This window comes from Narcine bancroftii, unplaced genomic scaffold (assembly GCF_036971445.1).
Source record: "Narcine bancroftii isolate sNarBan1 unplaced genomic scaffold, sNarBan1.hap1 Scaffold_281, whole genome shotgun sequence".
Classification (NCBI taxonomy): Eukaryota; Metazoa; Chordata; class Chondrichthyes; order Torpediniformes; family Narcinidae; genus Narcine; species Narcine bancroftii.
In genome coordinates, this window is record NW_027212016.1 from 221564 (window position 1) to 245251 (window position 23688).

The window sequence follows — 23688 nt, forward strand, 5'->3', positions numbered from 1 at the left end:
TATTTCCAATTCTTGCTGTAGTTCTGGACATCCTAGGGTCTTAGGGATCCACTCTTTTATAAACTCCCTCATATTCTTGCCTTCTTCATCTTCCTTAAGGCCCACTATCTTTATGTTATTTCTTCTGTTATGGTTTTCCATTGTATCTATTTTTTGAGCTAGTAGTTCTTGTGTCTCTTTAGTTTTTTTATTAGATTTCTCCAATTTCTTTTTTAAGTCTTCTACCTCCATTTCTGCTGCTACTGCCCGCTCTTCCATCTTGTCCATTTTTTTTCCCATTTCTGTTAAGGTCATCTCCATTTTATTTATTTTCTCTTCTGTGTTGTTTATTCTTTTTCTTAAATCCTTAAATTCCTGTGTTTGCCATTCTTTAAATGACTCCATGTATCCTTTAATAAGAGCAAGTATATCCTTTACCTTGCCTTTCTTTTCTTCTTCTATTTCCCTGTACTCTTCCTCTTCCTCTTCTTCTTCCTCTGGGTTGACCATCTGTTGTTTCTTTGGTGCCCTTTCCTTCTCTTCTTTCTTGTTTCCATTGTCTTCTGTGGTCTCTTCTTGCTGCAGGTGTTCTGCAGCTGTCGTTGCCGGCTGTGGAGATCGACTCCCCAGCTGGTCCCCCCTCCCGTCGGTGTGTTTTTTTTCATTCGCATCGCGAATGTAAAAGCACACTTTTACTCGGCTCTGCGAGCCATTTTTGTAGTCCATTATTTACCGACCTGAGGGAGTGGGTTTCTCTCTCCGCAGCGGGCCTCTTCGGACAGGTAAGGCCTTCACCTTTTTCCTCCTTTGTCTTCTCTTCCTCTCTTCTTACCGTTGCTTTCGATTTTTCTTTTTTTGTCGCCATCTTCTTTCCACCTTTATACTCACTTTTCTGTAACTTTTATTTCTGTGCCTTTGTGTTTTCTCTTGTTTTTCCCGACTTTTCTGGAGAGGGCTGGAGTTCACCGTCCGGCCACTACTCCATCACGTGACTCCTCTTTCATTGATACATGTTTAGGTATGGCCTACCTTTATATATTACAGTTTCTTCCTCCTCCGTACCTGGATAAATATCTTCTTCCTCCAGTCCCCTTCCAATGTCTCCTTCTTCCTCCTCCGTCGATATTGATGGCATCTCAGCCTGACTACAGGTTCGGATCCTCCCTCCCGTCAGCCCAGCATCACTGGGCCGAGAGAAGTCAGGTCCCCCTGCAGCTCGGACCGAATTTGATGTAACACGCATGCACGGTTGCTCCTCAGTCTGGAGGAGGACGTCTTTGGGCTCTGGCGCTATCTTTGGCGACGCTGTGTGGAGTTGGCACTGGAGTCAAGTGCATCTTACCCAGGGACTACTGTTGCGGTCTTGGGTGAGCAGGAATTGACTCTTCATGCTCCATTTCAAAGAAAAGCCCAAGTTCTTCTGTACTTGAACGCTGTTTAGGAGGTTTTTTTTACTGCTTATGCCTTTGTTTTCCTCATAGTTGCCTTCTAAAATGTATCAACTGTATATCCAATATGTTCTGAAAAGTTGGGTTTTTAATAGTTCTGCCGGGGGAGGTGTCTTCTCACATCTCTCACATGTCAACTGACTCACCCTCCAACTGCCAATTGCTTTGATGCTTTTGCATGTTAAACCATATTATACTATTGAGTGCATATTCCTTGGGTTAATTCGAGAAAAAAGTATAGCGTAATTGTACAATTCAGAAAGTCATAAGATAATCTTGGAACTGGAAGACATGGTGCAGTCCATCTAATTTTTGAATGCAGAAACAAATAACCACACACACAGACACACACACACACAGACACACACACACAGACACACACACACAGACACACACACACAGACACACACACACAGACACACACACACAGACACACACACACAGACACACACACACAGACACACACACACAGACACACACACACAGACACAGACACAGACACAGACACACACACACACACACACACAATTAGTTCAAGAAAAAGTCATCAAAGAATATTTGAGTAGATGGCAAAACATTGGTCAAACAGATGATATGTGGTAAATTCACCAACATAAAAATAACCGACTATTGAATTCACCAATGAAACTAATGCACCCTCTCACCAACCCCCGAATGCAGAAGGAGTCAAGTGGTTAGAGACTAGAACTGTGGCACAAATTCAGCCCGAAACTGGTGTCCAGCCGTGCATCTCCACGAGGAGGGGAGCAGGAGAGGTGAACCACCCCATTGTGATGGTGGGAAAGAACTAGCACAGGCAGCTGCGGGAGCAACAACCTAAGGGGAGCTCGTTAGACAATCTCTACAGGAATTACCAATTAACACCTAATTAAAAGTTTTATTAAAGGGCACTTCAAAATTCATTAAAAATTAAAAGAATATATTATGAGCTACTTTTTTTCATTCATTCGTGGGTGAATTTGAAAGTCGGCGACATTTCCGTCAGTGAATTTGATAGTTGGTGAATTTTCCATCAGTGAATTGATTTTGGTGAATTTACCTGTAACCCAAACAGATTGGTTTTAATGACTGTCTTAATACTGGAAAGAAAAATTAAGATCAGAGAGGCTTAGGAGGGAATTCTGGAGATTAGGGGCATGGCAACAGTAGACACAGCTGCCAACAGAGAAACAATTATATTCAAGAATAACTAAGAGGGAGGAACATAGACTAATTTATGGGTGAAAAAGACAAGGAGTTCATGCCATGGAAAACAAGAATGAAAATTTTATGATGGTCAGTAAGTAAGGTTCAGGTAGCAGAATTTTGATAAACATCAAGTTTAGAATGAGAAATCAACCAGAAAACTGCTGGGATAATGCAGTAAAAAGGTTTAAAAAAAACATGAATAATGGTTTAAACAGTACATACGTGAAAGTAGCTGACTGGGGATGGGGGACTGGATGGTGGTGGCCTTCAGTTATATTACAGATCTGAATATAGGCAATCCAAGGTTATGCATGGCTAATGACTACATGATCCAAGGCTCATCTCAGGAATTTTACCAATTTCTTGCTGCATGATTATTTTACCAGTTAAGGTGAATAGAATTGTCCCCAGACAATTAACCCATCATCTTTTCCTTACCAAATATAGAGTGAAGCGTGCCCAAAGATCTGGCACTAAACAGTTCTCAGATAGTGCCCTTTCAAAGGTAATCTGAATCCTTGCCGGGTCTCCCTCCTTCATCTCAAAATCAATGTAAGCTTGATACTCTGCCAGTTTTGGAGGGTCTGCTACCAACTGTAATAGAATAAGCAAAAGAAAAGTTAGGGTATATATTGTGCTAATTTCCTTTTACCTCTTTCACCTAAAGCACCAATTGAGTTAAAGTGCCATGAGGTAATGTTGCATCTACGCAAGACCTTAGTTAGGCCCCACTTGGAATAGTATGTTCATTTCTGCTCACCTCACTGCAGGATGTGGAAGCTATGGAGAGGGTGCAGTGGAGATTTACAAGGATGCTGCCTGGATTGAAGAGCATGCCTCATGAAGATAGGTCAAGTGAACTTGGTCTTTTCTCCTTTGAATTACAGAAGATGAGCGGTATTCTAATAAAGGTGTACAAGATGATGAAAGGGATTGTCATGAGGATGGCCAGAAGCTTTCTCCCAGGGCTGAAATGACTAGCACAAGGGGTCATAGTTTTAATGTGCTTGGTAATAAGTACAGGAGAGGGGGGAGCGAGACGCAAGTATTTCCACACAGAGATTGGTAGGTGCATAGAATGTGCAGCCAGCAACGGTGGAGGAGGCAGATACCATAGAATCTTTTAAGAGAATCTTTTTAGATAGATACATGGAACTGAGAAAAATTGAGGGTTATGCAGGAGGGAAATTCTAGGCAGTTGGTCGTCACAATCCTGTGGGCCAAAGAGCCGACGTTGCTGTAAAATTCTATGTTAAATTTATTTTCTCCTCTTTCAAACCAGTATATTGAATTTGGCACATTGTGATCTCCTCTATATCCAAGATGACAAATAAAGACTGAGTGACTGCTTTGCAAACCTCTGTTCAGATTGCGGGGCAATACTGAACCTCCAGCTGTGTGCTACTTATTCTGCATGACATTTCTAGTCTGACCCTTCGGTTCCCTCCAGTGCAGTTATAAAGAGATCTTGCACCACCTTGAGGAACAGCACCTCATCCTCTGTCTCAGTACCATGGAGTCTTTAATTCTGTATTATATTTAACAATTTCAGGCAACTCGCATTTCACTATTAATATGATAAATATCCAATTCTGCTGTATTGATATTCATGTTTTTCTCTTTTTCTCTCTCTACTAGATCGCCCGGTTATGCCCTACAGCTCAACATGTCACAGCTTTTACATATTTCTTTTTATCATTTCCTCTCTGTCCTGCATGCTCTCCTGATTATGTCTCGTTCTCTCAGGATGTTTCATTGACAGGTTATCACCATGGCAACCCTGTCTTTATTCCTTCAGCGATATTACCTGCCCAATCCATCCATCCCTCTCTGCAATTTAATAGCAACTCTCTTTCCCAGTTCAGGACCATCAATCTCAAAGGTTAATTCAGTTTCTCTTTCCACGGATACAATCTGGCAAGTGGACTCTTATAGCGTAAGCCACAGGAGATCCTTTGGTGGCAGCTGCTTGGGCCGTGGACGAGTTGGCAGGATTCATCTTGTTGTGGGGTCTAAAAACATTAGAATCAGTTCAGGGCCATCACTGTAGCACTGCTAAAGGCAGAGTTGCTGAAATAAATGCTGCCCAAGCAAGTAAACCAGTACCTGCCGTTTATTCAAACCACAGGCGTTCCTTTTTAGGGGAGGCGACAGGCTCACGATGGTGATGTCATAATGCTGCTGTGAGGCCTGGCCGTTCCCCTGGCAATGCGTTCCTGCACCCTGGAACTTCTGCGCAGTTGGGGGGGTGGGGGGGGGGAGGGAGGAGAAGCCCCTGTGCCCTGCCGCACTGGCTGTTCACGATGACGACTCGGCCCGTCGTGTGCGGGATTGACCTGGCCCACTACAGAATCCTTCAGAAAATCAGTTTTTCTGTCTAATCCCATTGACCTGGATTAGAACAGGAAATCAAATGAGTGCAATGGAAATAAGAAATCAAGTTCAGTTGTCTTTTTAAATCCTTCCCAGAAATGCACAAATACACAAACCAGGTAATTTTATCCCAACTCCTGAATCAAAAGATCAGGGAGGTAACTTAATCTTGCAACTATTACTGACTAATCTACCTGTTTCGATAGTTTGTCATCATTCCCTAATGCAGAGTACTTCAAGTGAAATAACACTTGACAGGCTACAATCAAAAACTTTCTGCTTGAGAAAAACAAGCACACACTAATTTACATTATTCAGTATCTAATATTCACATATTTAAAAAGTGAACTAAATCATTCCTTAGAACACAAGAAAAGGAGACAGAATACTTATCTCCTGATAAATCAGTCATTCTTTTTGGAGAATTCAATGCATCCAAATAAATCACTTAAAATGCAACCTATCTTTATGTAAATATTAGATAACTTTTCATTGCTTCATCTCAGCAGGTTATTAATAATGTCACCAGTCGCAGCTCATCCCAAGACCTTCCAGGGAACTATTAGTTCATCCTGACTACTTTTATGGCATTTCCATCATTCCTTTCTTGGAAGGGAATTTATCAAATGCCTTCTGGAAGTTTGTACAGCCTACATTGATAAGCATACCTCTGCCAAATACTTGATAGTTCTTCATTAAAAAAAAAATCATTCAAGTATGAAAGTTACAAATTTATGCCAGACTCCCTGATCAGGCTAAAATGTGTTCATTCATAAGATCCTTATTAGAAATTCTAACAATATTAGGCTTACCGATCAAAACTTCCTTGATCTGCCTCTCTCAACCACAATTACCCTACCTGAAAGAATGGTTCCCAAACCAAGAAAAGTTTGGAAGAATATTATTAAGGAAACTGCATCGTTCTTATCTCCCTATTTTCAGGCACTGAGAAAATTCAAAATTTGATAGATATACAAAATTATGATGAGTTTTGATAAGAGTAAATGCGATCAGGCTTATTCTACTGAGGTTAGGCAAGATTAAAATAACTTGAGGACATGGGTTAAGAGTGAAAGGGGAAAAGTTTAAAGGGAATATTAGGGGAACCATGCAGAGAGTGGTGAGTCTGGAATGAGCTGCCAGCTGAAATGGTAAATGCTGGCTCAATTTTGACATTTAAGACAAATTTGGACAGGTACATGGATGGGAGGGGCATGGAAGGACATGGTCTAGGTGCAGGTCAGTGGGACTAGACAGAAAAATAGTTTGACACAGACTAGAAGCACCAAAGGGCTTGCTTCTGTGCTGTAGTAGTGCTGGAAGAACTCAGCCAGTCAGGCAGCATCTGTGGCAAGAACTGTTAAATGGGTCAGAAATTCATTAGAACCCCGAGCTGAAACTTTAATTATTTAATTGACTGGCTGATACAAAAGTGTAATCTCTTTCTTTTTCAATCTTTTTATTATTATTATAATTTATAAACACATACAGTTCAAAGAGATATAAAAAATACATAGTAAGTAATGAATTAATACAGAGATATTAAACAATAATATTACAGAATAAAAATATATCATAAAAAAAATTTTAGATCAGTTTAGGGTGTGAACTATCTCTAAAAAAAGATATAATTAATAACAATATATGAAAAAAGAGAAAAAAAAACCCCAAAAAAGAAGAAAAAACAAATCTGAATTAAAAAAACTTAAAAAAAAAACAAAAAAAAACCTACAGATCTAGCTAAACCACGCCGATCACTCCGATCTCATCTTACAGCCCAATTATCATACATAATCATAGAAAGAAAACAGAGCCAGATCAACTTACCACAAATGAAAATATTGAATAAATGGTCGCCAGGTTAACTCAAACTTAGAAGGGGATTCATAGACAGAGTTTCTAATTTTCTCTAAATTTAAACATAGTATAGTTTGGGTAAACCATTGGAAAACAGTGGGAGGATTAACCTCTTTCCAATTCAATAGTATAGATCTTCTAGCCATTAGTATAAGAAAAGCAATCATACGATCCGCAGGAAGAGATAAATAAGTCAAATCTATCATAGGTAATCCAAAAATTGCAGTAATTTTTAGTTTAAAAATGATTGGGAAAGAGAACTCAATCTTCATATTTCCAATGAAAATTGGAATAAAATTCTGCGACTGGTAAACTCTTCTTCTCTATGTGCAAAACATTCACTAATACAGTTTAAAGTTGTTCATAGAGCTCATATGTCTAAAGATAAACTCCATCGCTTTTATTCTCATATCGATCCTATGTGATAAATGTCAATTGGAAATAGCTTCCCTTACACATATGTTTTGGTCCTGTCCCTCTTTACAGAATTATTGGAAGGAAATTTTTTCTATTATATCTACTGTTTTGAATATTGATTTACAAAAGTGTAATCTCAACTGAGTCTATTCAAAAATGCACTCTAAAAGCAATTATTTAGTATCAAATTCTACCAATTAAGTATTAAAACAGAGTACATTTCTGAATAGACCCAGTTGAAACACACTTCTGCATTAGAATACCTGAAAACAAAAACATTTATTCCATACCAGAGCTTCTTCAAATGGTTTGCGCTTTTCCATTTGCTGCAAGGCCTTCTTGTACGATTGTACCAGTGTTTCACTGGGCACCTCATCAGCCCATTCTTCGTATTCAGCAAATGTGGATTCCATGTCTATACAAAGAAGACAAAGCCAGAAGCAAAAGGGTGAAACAAACACAGCTAATATTAGACTTTGGATAGAATCCCATTACACTAAAAGCTCTGTTTGCAAAAGTAGTGCTTAAACTCTACAAATAATATTCTAAGGCACTTAATTTTTTTTTATTACTTAATAAGAAGTGTGGTGAATCCAAGGACAATTTTTCCCCCAAAAAGAGCCACCATCAATACAACAGACTGAATGGCCTCCTGGTGCTGCCCAACCTCCATGATTTACTTACAAAAAAAAATGCATTCATTTAAAATAGCCAATATCCCTTTTCCTAAACCTCTTGCAACTATCCATAAACAATACAGGACCCAGTCATTCAGCATTACACCTAAAAACATCATCATAGTTCTTTACAGGGGTGTAAATAGAATGGTTTATTATGGCAAAAAGAAACAAAAATACAACTGGTTAGGGCTGCCCTTTACTGGATGAACTTGCAGTACTTGGGCTGTTGACATGGAATTCATTTGCAGGAAATATATAGACGAAACAGCGGAAGAGCTTTATTTTAAGCAAATCCAAATCATTAAGAAAAAGCAAAATGCACATTATGGTCTAATTTACTCCACTGTATGACACTACTGGATGAGATTGTGAATTGACAGAAGGATGCAAAGAAGCTTCAAGGGGACGTAGATCGATACTTTAAGTAAGCACACAAAAGTAGTTTTACATGGATGTTATCCACTTTGCTAGGAAACCATACATAGAACATTGGGTACAGTTTTTTTTCATCTCTTTCCTGAAGAAAACAGTTACTTGCCATTGAGGAAATGCAACAGAAGCTCACTAGATGATGCTTCCCTTGGATGAGGAATTTAGAACAAGGGGTCAGAGCCCCAGGCTATAGGACAAAAGATTTAATAAGAAGAAATGTTCAGATGGCTATAGAGGCCAAACTGCTAAATATGTTTAATAAGTGAATGAACACATTTCTAGATGCTGAAGAAATTGATTTATGAAACCGAGTAGGAATATCATATTGAGATTCATGATTAGCCACAATCATATGGAGTGGAGGAGCAAATTCAGGAGTGTCAAATACAGGTATGCACCGCTTAACATCACGATATATTCTGTGAAATTGGGCATTATGCAATGTGGATGTCGGGTGAACACCATATTATTTACTTAGCAAAACTATATGGGATACTACAGTGTACCTGTAAAATTTTTATTTGTAAGTAGGGATCAGTGTGGGGACCAACACGGGGTTGTGGGGAGAGAGCAGGGAAGTGGGATTAGTGTGGGAACCGACATGGGGCTTTGGGGAGAGAGCAAGGCAGCTGGATTAGTTGTGGCTGATACAAGGCAGTGGGATTAGTTGGGACTGATACAGGGCTTTGGGGAGAGAGCGGGGCAGTGGGATTAGTTGGGACTGATACAGGGCTTTGGGGAGAGAACGGGGCAGTGGGATTAGTTGGGACTGATACAGGGCTTTGGGGAGAGAGCGGGGCAGTGGGATTAGTTGGGACTGATACAGGGCTTTGGGGAGAGAGCGGGGCAGTGGGATTAGTTGGGACTGATACAGGGCTATGGGGAGAGAGCAGGGCAGTGGGATTAGTTGGGACTGATACAGGGCTTTGGGGAGAGAGTGGGACAGTGGGATTAGTTGAGTCTGATACAGGGCTTTGGGGAGAGAGCGGGGCAGTGGGATTAGTTGGGACTGATACAGGGCTTTAGGGAGAGACCAGGGCAGTGGGATTAGTTAGGACTGATACAGGGCTATGGGGAGAGAGCGTGGCAATCAGATCAGTGGGGATATACAGTATACAATTTCCTATAACTAGCGATCACTTTTTCTAAATTGCTGCGGACTTGCTCACGGTAACTGAATAATTATGGGGCCACAGACATACATGCGGTTGGACGTTGCCCAAACAGACATCAAGCAGCACATACCTGTTGTCCACTCCTGTTCCTATTTTAAGTTTTTGAAATTTAAATACATGTTCCAAATAGTAGGCAAAACACAAGAAGCAAGTTCTACCTGATGTTCATATTTTTCCCCATGGATGCACATTTGTCCACAAGTAAATTAAAATTAATAGAAGGCCCTTTCTTTCCAGTCTTCAACCCACTACCATCAAGGAGCATCAAAACCAGGACTGCCTAGGTGGGGAATAGCTTCTTCCCACAGGCTGCGAGACTGATGAACAGTATCCTGTAACTGTAAAAATTATCCCAAATATTTATTTTGATTATTTATGTGATCATTATGTACAGTGTATTTTTTTGCATGCATCATGGTCTAAAGAGACACTGCTTCATTGGGCTGTACATACACAACCAGATAATAATGAACTTGAATTTGCAAACCACTTTACCAAGTAAAGGGACAGCCAGCTGTCTCTTGAAGAGTGCATGCACTCGATTAAGTTGTACATTCATCATTTCCTGCTCTTCTGGAGCCAAAATTGTGCCAGGTAAGGGCTGTCAGAGAGGGAAAAGATTTTTTAAAAAATCATAAAATTAAACTGGCAATTCACTCGATTTAAATTTGAGGAATTAAATTGAGCATTCCAGAACATTCCAGTAAACAACCTAAAATTTTACTTTAAATTATATGACATTTCAGAGATTTCAGAAGGCTGTGCGTGCTATCCGCAACATATGGACCCTTGAGAGCTGTGCTCAATGCTCGTTATTCAAATAACAACAAGCCTCATCATCTCTCCTTTGATTAAAATTCCCTCGATTAAGCAACGATTCATTTCTCCTTTTCACCTTCTCGAAAACCATCAATTCTTGCCTGTGATGCGGTGATGATAATTATGCACAGCATTCCAGCAGGAGCCTAACTAGTCTTTTCAAAAGTTTTAGCATGATTCTCCCTGCTCTTAATAATATAAAATCTTACTTAACTCTAAACTTAAAACCACTATGCACAAATGTATAACCATATAACCATTACATATATGCATATGTGTGCGCATGCCAAATCCCAAGCCATTACAGTTCAGGCACAATTCTGAAGAGATGATTTTAAAGTTCAGTCTAACAAATCTTTTGCGCTGAAACTCAGTTTTAATACTTCTGTTCAAAAGTTCTCAAACTCACGAATTCTTGTAGATTTGCTTTCAGAGACATATTTCTTCATACGAATGACTTTTTCACAAATTCCCCTCTCTTGCATGGAGGTTTCAGAACTTGTGTTTCACACAATGATTTCACCAACCCAGGCAAGGGTTAAATGAAGTGACCATTACAAATGGACATGCAGAACTGCCCTCTTTTGTCAAAGAGACAGTTGAAGTGGCCCTTCCTTCGAAGCTACTGATTCTGTGTTCCTTCCCTATCAAAGGGAGAACGCACAATAGTACCTTTCTCATTGAAGGTTACTGCATCTCTCTGACTTCAGATGAAGCATGGTTCAATATTAAAGATGGCTTCTAGAAGTATCCCAATCACATGACATCACCACTGGTTTTGTATGAAGTTCCTCTCTTCCAAAGGTTTACAAGCAAATGCCTCTGATTTGTCTATACAGCTAACAAGGAGCTGGCTTTTCTTTGTGTACACAGATGCCTTTCTGACCAAACATCCATTGTCTTAGGTTTCAATGGATAACAATAATTAAACTGCTTAATGCTCTGGAAAAAGCAGTCAAATGGTCTCCATGAGCAAATATTCATTGACTTCAATATTTCAATGGACAATCACTCCAGTTTTACTATTGGCCATAGCAGACTCTGCTTCTGCAAGTGTCTTTGTGTATTTTTCCCTGTTTCTAACCCACAAGGCCCCTTTATTAAAACTAATATATTTATAAACTAAAGATTAATAATAACATAATTCTGTAACACCTTCCATCGTTCAAAACGTATTGGGGGTTGTCAGTCAATTGGGTGTAATTAGGGCAGCATGGGATCGTGGGCTGAAATGACCTGTACTGTGCTATGCCTAAATTTAAAAATGTAAAATTAATTTCATAACTATGGAAACAGAAGGACAAACACCCACAATTTATTATGTTTAAAATGCCCAACTGGTCAAAGTTTCAGTATGAATGATAGGAAGAAGACTTGTGCAAACTTCTATTTCCATTTATATTTGTTTTTCCAGTTTATTTGCTTACCTGTAAAGTTCCCAAAATAGCATTTTCAAATTCTCTAAAAGCTTCCCAGATTGCTACTCCTTTGGTCATGTGTAATCCAACAGCAGTTAAGGCTCGATCAAATATCCCACGAGCTCGTTCGATACCACCTTGCAAGCCAATCCCACCAATGGAGTATTGTGCATATTCCAACCATATTTCAGGACCTGTATTTCAAATTATTTGTTAATAATATACATCAAAACGGACAAAGAAATAGCATCTACGTTCTTAAAGCAAAGTCTTGGCAAATGCTATCTGTTCACAACAGTGGGATCATTCCATTACAAGTCATTCATGCAAAAAAAACTTGGCTTCTAGCTGACATATGGGTGGAATGTACCCCCAAACAAAGGACATAACTGTTTTCGACTCTGAAATTTCACATTAGAAGTAAAACCTTCCTATGGACTAGAGGGTAGTTTGTTGGGACAGACTCCAAAACTTCATCACTGCTAATTTTACACTGGAACAATACGCTCATAAACACATCACAACCCCTGTTATCTGGAATTCAAGGAATTGGCAAAAATGTGAGAATGTGGCGGTGTGAGCAGTGGAAGAAACCCAGCCACCACCTTGAGAGTCATTAACGACTTTTTATTCAAATTCAGCGCGCCCCTTTAAGGGCAGCATGAGCTCAGTCACCTGGTGGATTGTGACTTCATAATCGCTGCCCAGGGCGCGCGCTGGAAGGGATGCTGGAGTCAGAGAGAAACCCCTAACGACGCCATTTCCCCATGGCTGCCCCGCCACGTGGCGATACAAGCGGGGCTGGTTCGCCACGAGGATGTCCGCCGCTACAAGGAAATAAATAAACAATTAAAAAGAATAAATAAAAATGTAAATAAAAGCTTAAAATTGTAAATGTTCTCTGAAGTTGCAAATAAACTTTGAAGATGGGAGCAAATATTCAGCCAGTGGAGGGCCTTGGTCGTGCTTTGCTTGTGACAGCTGTTTGAAAAAAGTTATGTTTGAATAAAATGGCATCACTCAGGATGAAGAGCTAGTTGATGTCGCTCAATGTTAAGGTGACTCTTTTAAAGTGTCTCCATATCCCTGTTTAGCAAATCTTTATTAGTATATTATTAAGTATATAGTAAGGCTTTAACTGTAAAATTGGGGTTACAGAATGGTGGTGCTGGATTGGGGGGGGGGGGGCAAGAGGGCAGCGATGGACATACCTCATACCTTTTTCCATCCTCCCATTCCCTCTCAACTACAGTGTCTTCTTCTGGCTATCCATCGCATAGGATAATGATGGTTCCTTTCAGTCAGTTTGAGGGGTTTGATATGAGGATTCCCCACTCCTTAGAAACGAACAGCATGTGTGTGAATGGATTTAGGTGAGTAGGGGGTTGCACAGGTCCAGACTTACCCTCTTGACATCCCCTCCCAGATCCAGCAGCTTGGTGAGGTCCAAGATGGCTGGGGGAAGTTCTGTTGCAATGAATGGCCAGACTACACTTCGACACAAGGGATGCCCTTTCCGCGCTTCACACCGTGTTTGCTAGAAGACTGTTGACCCTACAAGAGGGTTCAACCGCCCTTTGACAGGTCTCGTTTTTCATCCTGCTGGGTGTCTAGCCACCCTTCGCACCAGGCAAGCCTGGTGGTGGAGCTGGTTTAGTCACTGCCCACCCAACCATGCGACAGGTAGCAATGGATTAGATGGTACCAGTAGCACTCAGAAGAGTGACCTGACACTTGTCTGATCACTACAGTATAGGCCAAAGCGAAATACAACATAGCGGCCACCGAGCTCTATTCTCGCAAGAGCTTGGCAGGCACTGCCACAGACGCTATATTAAATCAACCTTCCCCCACCTCCCCTGGTATTATCAACCCCTTGGATGGTCCCATCGACACCTTGGGGTCGATATCGACCACTTTGGAGACCTCTAAGTCAAAGCAACACTGTTACAGCACCAGCAATCTTGGTTCGAATTCAAATTTAGTACGTTTTGGGAATTAACTGATTAAAGTGAATTTTACATAATTCTTCTTTGGCTTGGCTTCGCGGACGAAGATTTATGGAGGGGGTAAAAAGTCCACGTCAGCTGCAGGCTCGTTTGTGGCTGACAAGTCCGATGCGGGACAGGCAGACACGGTTGCAGCGGTTGCAGGGGAAAATTGGTTGGTTGGGGTTGGGTGTTGGGTTTTTCCTCCTTTGCCTTTTGTCAGTGAGGTGGGCTCTGCGGTCTTCTTCAAAGGAGGTTGCTGCCCGCCAAACTGTGAGGTGCCAAGATGCACGGTTTGAGGCGTTATCAGCCCACTGGCGGTGGTCAATGTGGCAGGCATCAAGAGATTTCTTTAGGCAGTCCTTGTACCTTTTCTTTGGTGCACCTCTGTCACGGTGGCCAGTGGAGAGCTCGCCATATAACACGATCTTGGGAAGGCGATGGTCCTCCATTCTGGAGACGTGACCCATCCAGCGCAGCTGGATCTTCAGCAGCGTGGACTCGATGCTGTCGACCTCTGCCATCTCGAGTACTTTGACGTTAGGGGTGTAAGCGCTCCAATGGATGTTGAGGATGGAGCGGAGACAACGCTGGTGGAAGCGTTCTAGGAGCCGTAGGTGGTGCCGGTAGAGGACTACATAACTGATCCCCCCCCCCCCCTCCAAAATCACTTTACATTTTGCACATTTTTTTTTAAACTATTTATTCTGAATTCAGGTGTATGAGTTAAGGATTGTAAGAGTGAGTCTCAAGCAACCACAAAATTTGCATATCTGGCATCTACCAATTCCTGTAGATGCCGAATTCCAAGGGTTTTTACTGTATCCAAGTTCCTAAGATTATGTTGTGGGCTGATTCAGTTTCATTCCTCCCCTCCTATTTCTCTGTAACCCCTGAAATGTATTCCTTCTTACCATTAGGGCCCCTTTGATTCTTTTGCCTCTAACCTACGTTAACGATCAATTTACTGATCAACTTAGCAGTGCATCTTTAGGATGAGTGAGGAAACTGCAGAATCTTGTACACATGCAAACTCCACACAGACAACACAAGATGAGAATTGTACACAGCTCCCTGGAGCACTAACTGCTGAGCCACCGTGATCAGTGGAACTTGTGATTGCTCTTTGCTTGAATCATGGATGAAGGTAAAATGTAGCAAACTGAGCAACTTACAAATGTAATCTTTGATGGCCTTCTCAAACAGTTCATAAACTTTCTCCCTGTCATGTGGTTCTTCTGCCATTCGGATCTCATCTTTCAACCAGTCCAACCAAAGCTCTGCAAACAATCACATTTGCTTAATATTCCCAAGTAGGCATACCCCAGACTTCCAAAAGAAAATTATTCAAAATTCCAAAGGTGGTGTTTGAATACATTATGTCAACATCAATAAAGAAGTTTCATATGCACGCACAATCCAAAAAACAGACCACGGTCAACTGATAAGCAGTTAAACCGACTCCAAGAGACTTTCTAAACACTAACTGAAACTAAAACTACTTTTAGGCAGTACATTGGTTTAAAAAGGTGTTTGAAAATCTGCTCCATTTTACGGTGTCACAAAACCCATCTTCCGACATATTTGTAATCATAATCTTACCTTCAGTAAGTGGAAAAAGTTCACTCATCTTCTGCCGAGCACATTGTAGTTTCACCAACTCTCCCTCCTGACGTAGCAATTTAATTAAATCAACGTGACAATTGTAGTCAAAGGCACTGATAGAAAGCTAAAAGAAAAAAAAAAGACACAAATCGCTACATTTTCCATGATACTATATAGTACTGTATCTTGTTTATGGTCATGTCTGTCACTTTATTTCGGAAGGGCCCATGTAAATTGCATGAAATCCAAAATAATTGCTGTCAATTAACAAAACAGAACAAAATGCAGAAAGGTCTTTTTTTTTTTTGCCATTACTCAAGTCAAAGGGATGGGGAACTGTGGTCCCTGGTAGTGGCAAAGAAGAAAGCCAGATACTCCAGGACCTAAAGTGGCGGTGTGGGGTGTGAGGAGGATGTCAGGAAAATGCAGAGGGACTTGGACAGGTTGGGGGAGTGGGCTGCTGAATGGAAGATGACGTTCAATGTGAGCAAATGTGAGGTTATCCATTTTGGGGGCAATAATAGGAAAGCTGAGTATTATTTAAATGGAGACGAGCTAGGGAGTGGGGAGGAGCAAATGGATCTGGGTGTACTTGTTCACCGGTCACTGAAGGCTAACATGCAGGTTCAGAAAGCTGTGAAGAAGCCAAATGGCATGTTGGCTTTCATAAAGAGGGGATTGGAGTATAGGAACAGAGACGCCCTTCTGCAGTTGTACAGGGCCCTGGTGAGACCCCACCTGGAGTATTGTGTCCAGTTCTGGTCTCCAATTTTGAGGAAGGACATACTAGCTATAGAGGGTGTGCAGCGCAGATTTACAAGGTTAGTTCCAGGGTTGACATATGCTGAAAGGCTAGAAAAACTGGACTTGTATCCGATGGAGTTTAGAAGGATGAGGGGGGACATGATTGAGGTATACAAAATTATCAGGGGGACAGACAGGGTGAAGTCGGATTACTTGTTCCCAATGATGGGGGAGACGAGGACTAGAGGGCATAGTTTAAGAATACAGGATAGGCCCTTTAGGACGGAGATGAGAAAACATTTTTTTACCCAGAGAAGTGTGAATCTGTGGAATGCTCTGCCACAGAGGGTGGTAGAGGCAGATTCGCTGATTATGTTCAAAAGAGAGTTAGATAAGACTCTAGTGGGCAAAGGAGTTAAGGGTTATGGGGATAAGGCTGGAAAGGGGTAGTGATAGTAGTGATCAGCCATGATCTGTAAAATGGCGGTGCTGGCTCGACGGGCTGAAGGGCCTACTCCAGCTCCTATTGTCTATTGTCTATTAAAGTTAGTGGGCACCACCTGCAAGTTTATTACAATAGTAGCCTTAAATTATAAAACCTAGAGTATTGTAATTTAAGCAGAGCACGAGTTACAAGTGCTGACCCACTGAAGTTAGTCTATTACAGATATAAAGTTCCTTGCAGTTTAGATCTCTACAAAGGAGAGGATTTATTTATAACAGAAGGACAAAGTAGTAAACAGGAAAGCTACAAAAATTGAATTCTTAATCTTCACTATCCATTATACTTACCAAGTAGGTTTCTGATGACACTCTTGTTTACTGAAATTTTTTTCCTACGCTGAGTATTCAAAAAAGCCATCAAAGGAAAAAAGGAAAGGGGGAACCATTCACAGAATATAAAATTATAGAAATTGTGTTTTAGAATAGCATTATTCCCTTAATCTTTAATATTGTAATTGCATAAAAAGAAAGTTAATTATTTAATGCTGGTCCCTTTGAAACGCATTCTTAAATGCTCAATTAATTGCCTGATCAAAACTCATTTAACCCTGATCTCACCCCATGTTTAATTAATAGCTCAGAACTATTTATCTGAAAAATAGGACAACTCCATCTAAATTCATTATTCGTTACATAATAATCTTGTGCATCCAAAACAAACTAGAAAACTCCATGTCTTTTTGAGCATTTCTGTTTATATGCCAAAAATATTATATTCAATTTCTAAATATCTTTCATGGTATTAAACCAGTGGCAAGGAAAATTTGTGCAGGCTAATTGAAGCAAATTGCATAATAGAAGAAATAAGTTTTGCTCCAACATTCGGAAAGATTAATTTCATAAGATCACCAGCATTCTAGTTCACAGGGTTTCTGGTCTCGTTAAAGGTCTAGAGTCATACAGCTTAACTTCAGCTTCACTCATCCATGGCAAACCACTCATCTGCCCAAGTCCCTCCAGACTGCTTTCTGGATTCAGCCAATTAACAGAAAATAATGTTCACTTGATATGGCCTAATCTTTTTCTATACCAGTGTTGTACGCAAGGATTTTATACATTCCTGCTGTGTTTGCATGGGTTTACTCCGGGTACTCTGGTTTCATCCCACCTTTCCAAAAAACATGAGGTTTGTTGGATAATTGGGCTATTTGAGCAGCACAGGTGGGTCGGAAGGACCTGTTACCATGCTCTATCATAAACAAATCCTTTTCAGTAGCTTAGCTTGGATAAAGAAGTCTAAGTTACAAAGGACTTCATTGTCATACTTGGATAAGAAGAACTTCAGTGGGACACAACAACAAAATTGATGGGTTTTGTTTCAATTGCAATATACAATCTGTTGAGAAAGTCATTTAGGCAAGTATAAGGTGAACAAACAGCAACCCCCCAACAAACATCTCAGTTATGCCTGATATTTCTTCAGATCTTAAAAGAATGTATAATCTTTTAAGTTATCTATAACAAATATTGTCATTAAGGAAAACACATCATAGTATTTATCTTCACCTATGTGAGCCATCAGTTGCTGAAAATACAGGCTTCAAAATCGTGGTAAGGCACCTTGATGGAAGTGCATAAAATTCTAACCAATTTTTGAATGAGCTTAAAAAGTGTTTTCAACCCAGGTTCATTGCACCATCATTACTAAACCCTTAAAGTATTGAATCAGAAATGCAGGGCTCCTGTATTTCCAAATTCTTTCTTTACTGAAAATCAAGACACAACAAATGGCTCAAGGGCATTATTGTGCTTTGGGGGGAAAAAAATTCTTCCACTTTTTCAACAGTGCCTTGATCTCTTACACAAACAATTAGAAACTAATCTTCTTAAAGGCATTAGAGAAGATCAGATGTGATATAACAGATACCGATATTAAGTTTGATAGAATGTGGCACCTGTTTATGATTTCTAAACTGGCTTTAATGATATGTTTTATTATCGTTTTACCTTTCAAGCCAACTATTTTTATTCATGTTATGGAGCATTTTCTTGTTTATTATTGAATCTTATTGTTTTAAGGCCTCCCAATTTCTAATATTGGGTTAGGGGGTCAGGCTACTTGGAATCAGTTTGTTAGTTTAGATCATACATCTTTTCTACTATTTTTATTATTGACCCTTGGAGTCAATGACTGTTTGGCTTATGATGTTTAACCATTTGCTTTATAATCTGTAACCTCGCATTCTATACATTTTGTATGCTTAAATTTAAAATTAATAAGAGCTAACACCAAGAACAACCTGCTCTGCTTTGGGTTCATGGCCCGGGGACGGGGTTTCGAGCGCGGGGACGGGGTTTCGAGCGCGGGGACGGGGTTTCGAGCGCTGGGGACGGGGTTTCGAGCGCGGGGACGGGGTTTCGAGCGCGGGGACGGGGTTTCGAGCGCGGGGACGGGGTTTCGAGCGCGGGGACGGGGTTTCGAGCGCGGGGACGGGGTTTCGAGCCCGGCGACGGGGGTTTCGAGCCCGGCGACGGGGTTTCGAGCCCGGCGACGGGGTTTCGAGCCCGGGGACGGGGTTTCGAGCCCGGGGACGGGGTTTCGAGCCCGGCGACGGGGGTTTCGAGCCCGGCGACGGGGTTTCGAGCCCGGCGACGGGGTTTCGAGCCCGGCGACGGGGTTTCGAGCCCGGGGACGGGGTTTCGAGCCCGGGGACGGGGTTTCGAGCCCGGGGACGGGGTTTCTAGCCCGGGGACGGGGTTTCTAGCCCGGGGACGGGGTTTCGAGCCCGGGGACGGGGTTTCGAGCCCGGGGACGGGGTTTCGAGCCCGGGGACGGGGTTTCGAGCCCGGGGACGGGGTTTCGAGCCCGGCGACGGGGTTTCGAGCCCGGCGACGGGGTTTCGAGCCCGGCGACGGGGTTTCGAGCCCGGCGACGGGGTTTCGAGCCCGGCGACGGGGTTTCGAGCCCGGCGACGGGGTTTCGAGCCCGGCGACGGGGTTTCGAGCCCGGCGACGGGGTTTCGAGCCCGGCGACGGGGTTTCGAGCCCGGCGACGGGGTTTCGAGCCCGGCGACGGGGTTTCGAGCCCGGCGACGGGGTTTCGAGCCCGGCGACGGGGTTTCGAGCCCGGCGACGGGGTTTCGAGCCCGGCGACGGGGTTTCGAGCCCGGCGAAGGGGTTTCGAGCCCGGCGACGGGGTTTCGAGCCCGGGGACGGGGTTTCGAGCCCGGGGACGGGGTTTCGAGCCCGGGGACGGGGTTTCGAGCCCGGGGACGGGGTTTCGAGCCCGGGGACGGGGTTTCGAGCCCGGGGACGGGGTTTCTAGCCCGGGGACGGGGTTTCTAGCCCGGGGACGGGGTTTCTAGCCCGGGGACGGGGTTTCTAGCCCGGGGACGGGGTTTCTAGCCCGGGGACGGGGTTTCTAGCCCGGGGACGGGGTTTCTAGCCCGGGGACGGGGTTTCTAGCCCGGGGACGGGGTTTCTAGCCCGGGGACGGGGTTTCTAGCCCGGGGACGGGGTTTCTAGCCCGGGGACGGGGTTTCTAGCCCGGGGACGGGGTTTCTAGCCCGGGGACGGGGTTTCTAGCCCGGGGACGGGGTTTCTAGCCCGGGGACGGGGTTTCTAGCCCGGGGACGGGGTTTCTAGCCCGGGGACGGGGTTTCTAGCCCGGGGACGGGGTTTCTAGCCCGGGGACGGGGTTTCTAGCCCGGGGACGGGGTTTCTAGCCCGGGGACGGGGTTTCTAGCCCGGGGACGGGGTTTCTAGCCCGGGGACGGGGTTTCTAGCCCCGGGGACGGGGTTTCTAGCGCGGGGACGGGGTTTCTAGCGCGGGGACGGGGTTTCTAGCGCGGGGACGGGGTTTCTAGCGCGGGGACGGGGTTTCTAGCGCGGGGACGGGGTTTCTAGCGCGGGGACGGGGTTTCTAGCGCGGGGACGGGGTTTCTAGCGCGGGGACGGGGTTTCTAGCGCGGGGACGGGGTTTCTAGCGCGGGGACGGGGTTTCTAGCGCGGGGACGGGGTTTCTAGCGCGGGGACGGGGTTTCTAGCGCGGGGTCGGGGTTTCTAGCCCGGGGTCGGGGTTTCTAGCCCGGGGACGGGGTTTCTAGCCCGGGGACGGGGTTTCTAGCCCGGGGACGGGGTTTCTAGCCCGGGGACGGGGTTTCTAGCCCGGGGACGGGGTTTCTAGCCCGGGGACGGGGTTTCTAGCCCGGGGACGGGGTTTCTAGCCCGGGGACGGGGTTTCTAGCCCGGGGACGGGGTTTCTAGCCCGGGGACGGGGTTTCTAGCCCGGGGACGGGGTTTCTAGCCCGGGGACGGGGTTTCTAGCCCGGGGACGGGGTTTCTAGCCCGGGGACGGGGTTTCTAGCCCGGGGACGGGGTTTCTAGCCCGGGGACGGGGTTTCTAGCGCGGGGACGGGGTTTCTAGCGCGGGGACGGGGTTTCTAGCGCGGGGACGGGGTTTCTAGCGCGGGGACGGGGTTTCTAGCGCGGGGACGGGGTTTCTAGCGCGGGGACGGGGTTTCTAGCGCGGGGACGGGGTTTCTAGCGCGGGGACGGGGTTTCTAGCGCGGGGACGGGGTTTCTAGCGCGGGGACGGGGTTTCTAGCGCGGGGACGGGGTTTCTAGCGCGGGGACGGGGTTTCTAGCGCGGGGACGGGGTTTCTAGCGCGGGGACGGGGTTTCTAGCGCGGGGACGGGGTTTCTAGCGCGGGGACGGGGTTTCTAGCGCGGGGACGGGGTTTCTAGCGCGGGGACGGGGATTCTAGCGCGGGGACGGGGATTCTAGCGCGGGGACGGGGTTTCTAGCGCGGGGACGGGGTTTCTAGCGCGGGGACGGGGTTTCTAGCGCGGGGACGGGGTTTCTAGCGCGGGGACGGGGTTTCTAGCGCGGGGACGGGGTTTCTAGCGCGGGGACGGGGATTCTAGCGCGGGGACGGGGATTCTAGCGCGGGGACGGGGATTCTAGCGCGGGGACGGGCTTTGTGCTTGGTTTCCCCCGGTGGTGACGGACCCCCGGCCCGGCCCGCACTGGATTTAAACCCCGCGGACTGCAGCTCAGGCCGCGCTCTCCGCGGCTCCTGCCCAGCGTCGCACCTGCTCTTCCAACCGCTGGATTTCCGCTTCGTTTTCTTGCTCGTCCTCAGAAGAATCTTCCATTTCCTCCTCTGAATCGCCGCCGGGCTCCAGCTCCAGCTCCTCGGCCTCGCTCGCCCGCCGCCTCCCGCTGGTCGCCATCGCGCAAGGCCGTGTTGGGAAAGCTCTCGGCGCCCGATCCAAACTCGGACAACCTCCCCGATCTCAAAACACTCTCCCTTCCTTCGACCCAAGCTTGTAAATAAGGGGAAATGCAAAGCAACCCAACAGAAAGTAAGCTGAACGCACGACGTCGACGCAGAGAATAAGGAAACTACGAAGACTAATAAATACGTCATTGCAACGCGACTCTTATTTGTTTCCTTGGGCTTCCCATATTTTAGCGGATAAAACATGTCACTGACCTTATTTCTGGCAGTATGTCTTCTACAGCCGCCATGTTTGTAAGGTCAAATACTATTGCATAGTTGTTGCAACATAAATAAAATTGTTTCCAATGCTCACTTTCAATAACCAAATTTAAACAATGTTATATAAAAAATCAAAATTGGGTATTGTAGAACATTCAAGTCAATATTTTTTTATAACGGGTCATGCTATTATTAGCACATTCTCAGTTTTTAAAATTTAATTTACAACCATAAAGCAAAACACTCGAATATTTATGGACCAACTTTCTGGGTATAATTTAGGGGGTTGACTATTACTCATGCACTACTTTTGACTGCGGTAAGTGCCTGCACTGTTCGGGTCGTCAGGAGCTCGGATAGGCAGGTGGCCGGGTGCATCAGGAACTCTGATGGTTGGGTGGCCAGAGCCAAAAATGGGCGTGGGGGTGGGGTTGGGAGTCGATTTTTACACAAGATCAACTATTACACTTATTTTCATGAGGTTTTGAAATGCATCTCAACTGATTTTTGTTGCCCAAAACTGGGGCCTTTACGCATATAACATTTTTGCTGCCTGCAACCAGCAATAGTGTTTTTCTTTGTATATAGACCTTGACATTTAAGGCTGCTAATTTGCAGCACTTAGTTGCAGGCAGCACTTTGTTCAGGAATACCAGTGAGTTTCCGGAGGATCATGGGATAACTTTCACCTCATTGTAGCTTTCCCAGGAACAAATGTTTCTTTTTCTTCCACATTATACCTTTCCTTCTGCTAACCTCCTTGCTTCACTTTAGAAGATGTGTTGCCATTATTCCATGCATATTTCAGGATCTTCTTACTCCTTTGTTCATTAGCTCCCTAAAATGTCCAGGCATTCTTTCCCTCCTTTGAGCGATCCGGCTTGCCCCTGCCTCTGGGTCACTTTCAAATTCCCCTGCAACCTCAGGACTGGGCTTGGAGATAGTTGCAAGGCTTGTACCATCCTTCATTTAGCTGTCTTGTTCTGTTTGATGTTATTCCTCCTCCTATTCCATCGTCTGATGGAGGTAGTCTTTTTCTTACTTTTCTTGCTCTCGGGTCCATTTTTCATCATCTCACTTTGCTACCCAGTCAAAACTATTTTGGGCAGGAACAAGCTATCCATGAAGCATTTGGCTACTTAGCAGACAAGTGTATCATGCCCTTCCTGCAATTTCAGTAGAAAATTGCATTGCCTTGCCAGGTTCTCAATCTCCATCATTCTAACATTGTTTCTCATTATTCACCAACAGTGATGGAGTTGGCAACGACTAAGCATACAGCTTGAAGTCCCCTGTATTCATTGTCAGCAAGGCAGAGTTGATGTTGCTGATCTGCACTGATTGGGGTCTGCCAATGAGGAAGTTGAAGATCCAGTGGCAAAGGGATATGCTTTAGCTTGATCATTAGTTTTGCAGGTATGATGGTGTTAAATGTCGAGCTACAGTCAATGAACAATAGACAAATCAGTCTATGTAAGTGTAGCATGTGCGAATGAAAAATCACAATGGTAAAGGGAATAAATTGCTTTCCTTTTCTGCCTTCTACCTCTTCATATTGTGTACATTTCCTTAGGATCTGCTTCCTCTTCGATGTAT

The 23688-nt window shown here is 44.2% G+C and overlaps 1 protein-coding gene across 1 annotated transcript in view; it reads right to left on the reverse strand.

Annotated features, from left to right (window-relative positions):
• sart3 (spliceosome associated factor 3, U4/U6 recycling protein) overlaps window positions 1–21995 on the reverse strand; it is a 55755-nt gene extending 33760 nt beyond the window's left edge. The window contains exons 1-7 of the mRNA XM_069912973.1: window positions 21683–21995; window positions 15398–15524; window positions 14971–15075; window positions 11817–12001; window positions 10066–10171; window positions 7574–7698; window positions 3075–3230 (exon numbers count right to left, since the gene is read on the reverse strand). Coding sequence (XP_069769074.1) covers window positions 3075–3230; window positions 7574–7698; window positions 10066–10171; window positions 11817–12001; window positions 14971–15075; window positions 15398–15524; window positions 21683–21823 — 945 coding nt within the window. The 5' untranslated portion in view covers window positions 21824–21995. The remainder of the gene's footprint in view (window positions 1–3074; window positions 3231–7573; window positions 7699–10065; window positions 10172–11816; window positions 12002–14970; window positions 15076–15397; window positions 15525–21682) is intronic.
• Window positions 21996–23688: the final 1693 nt, after the last annotated feature.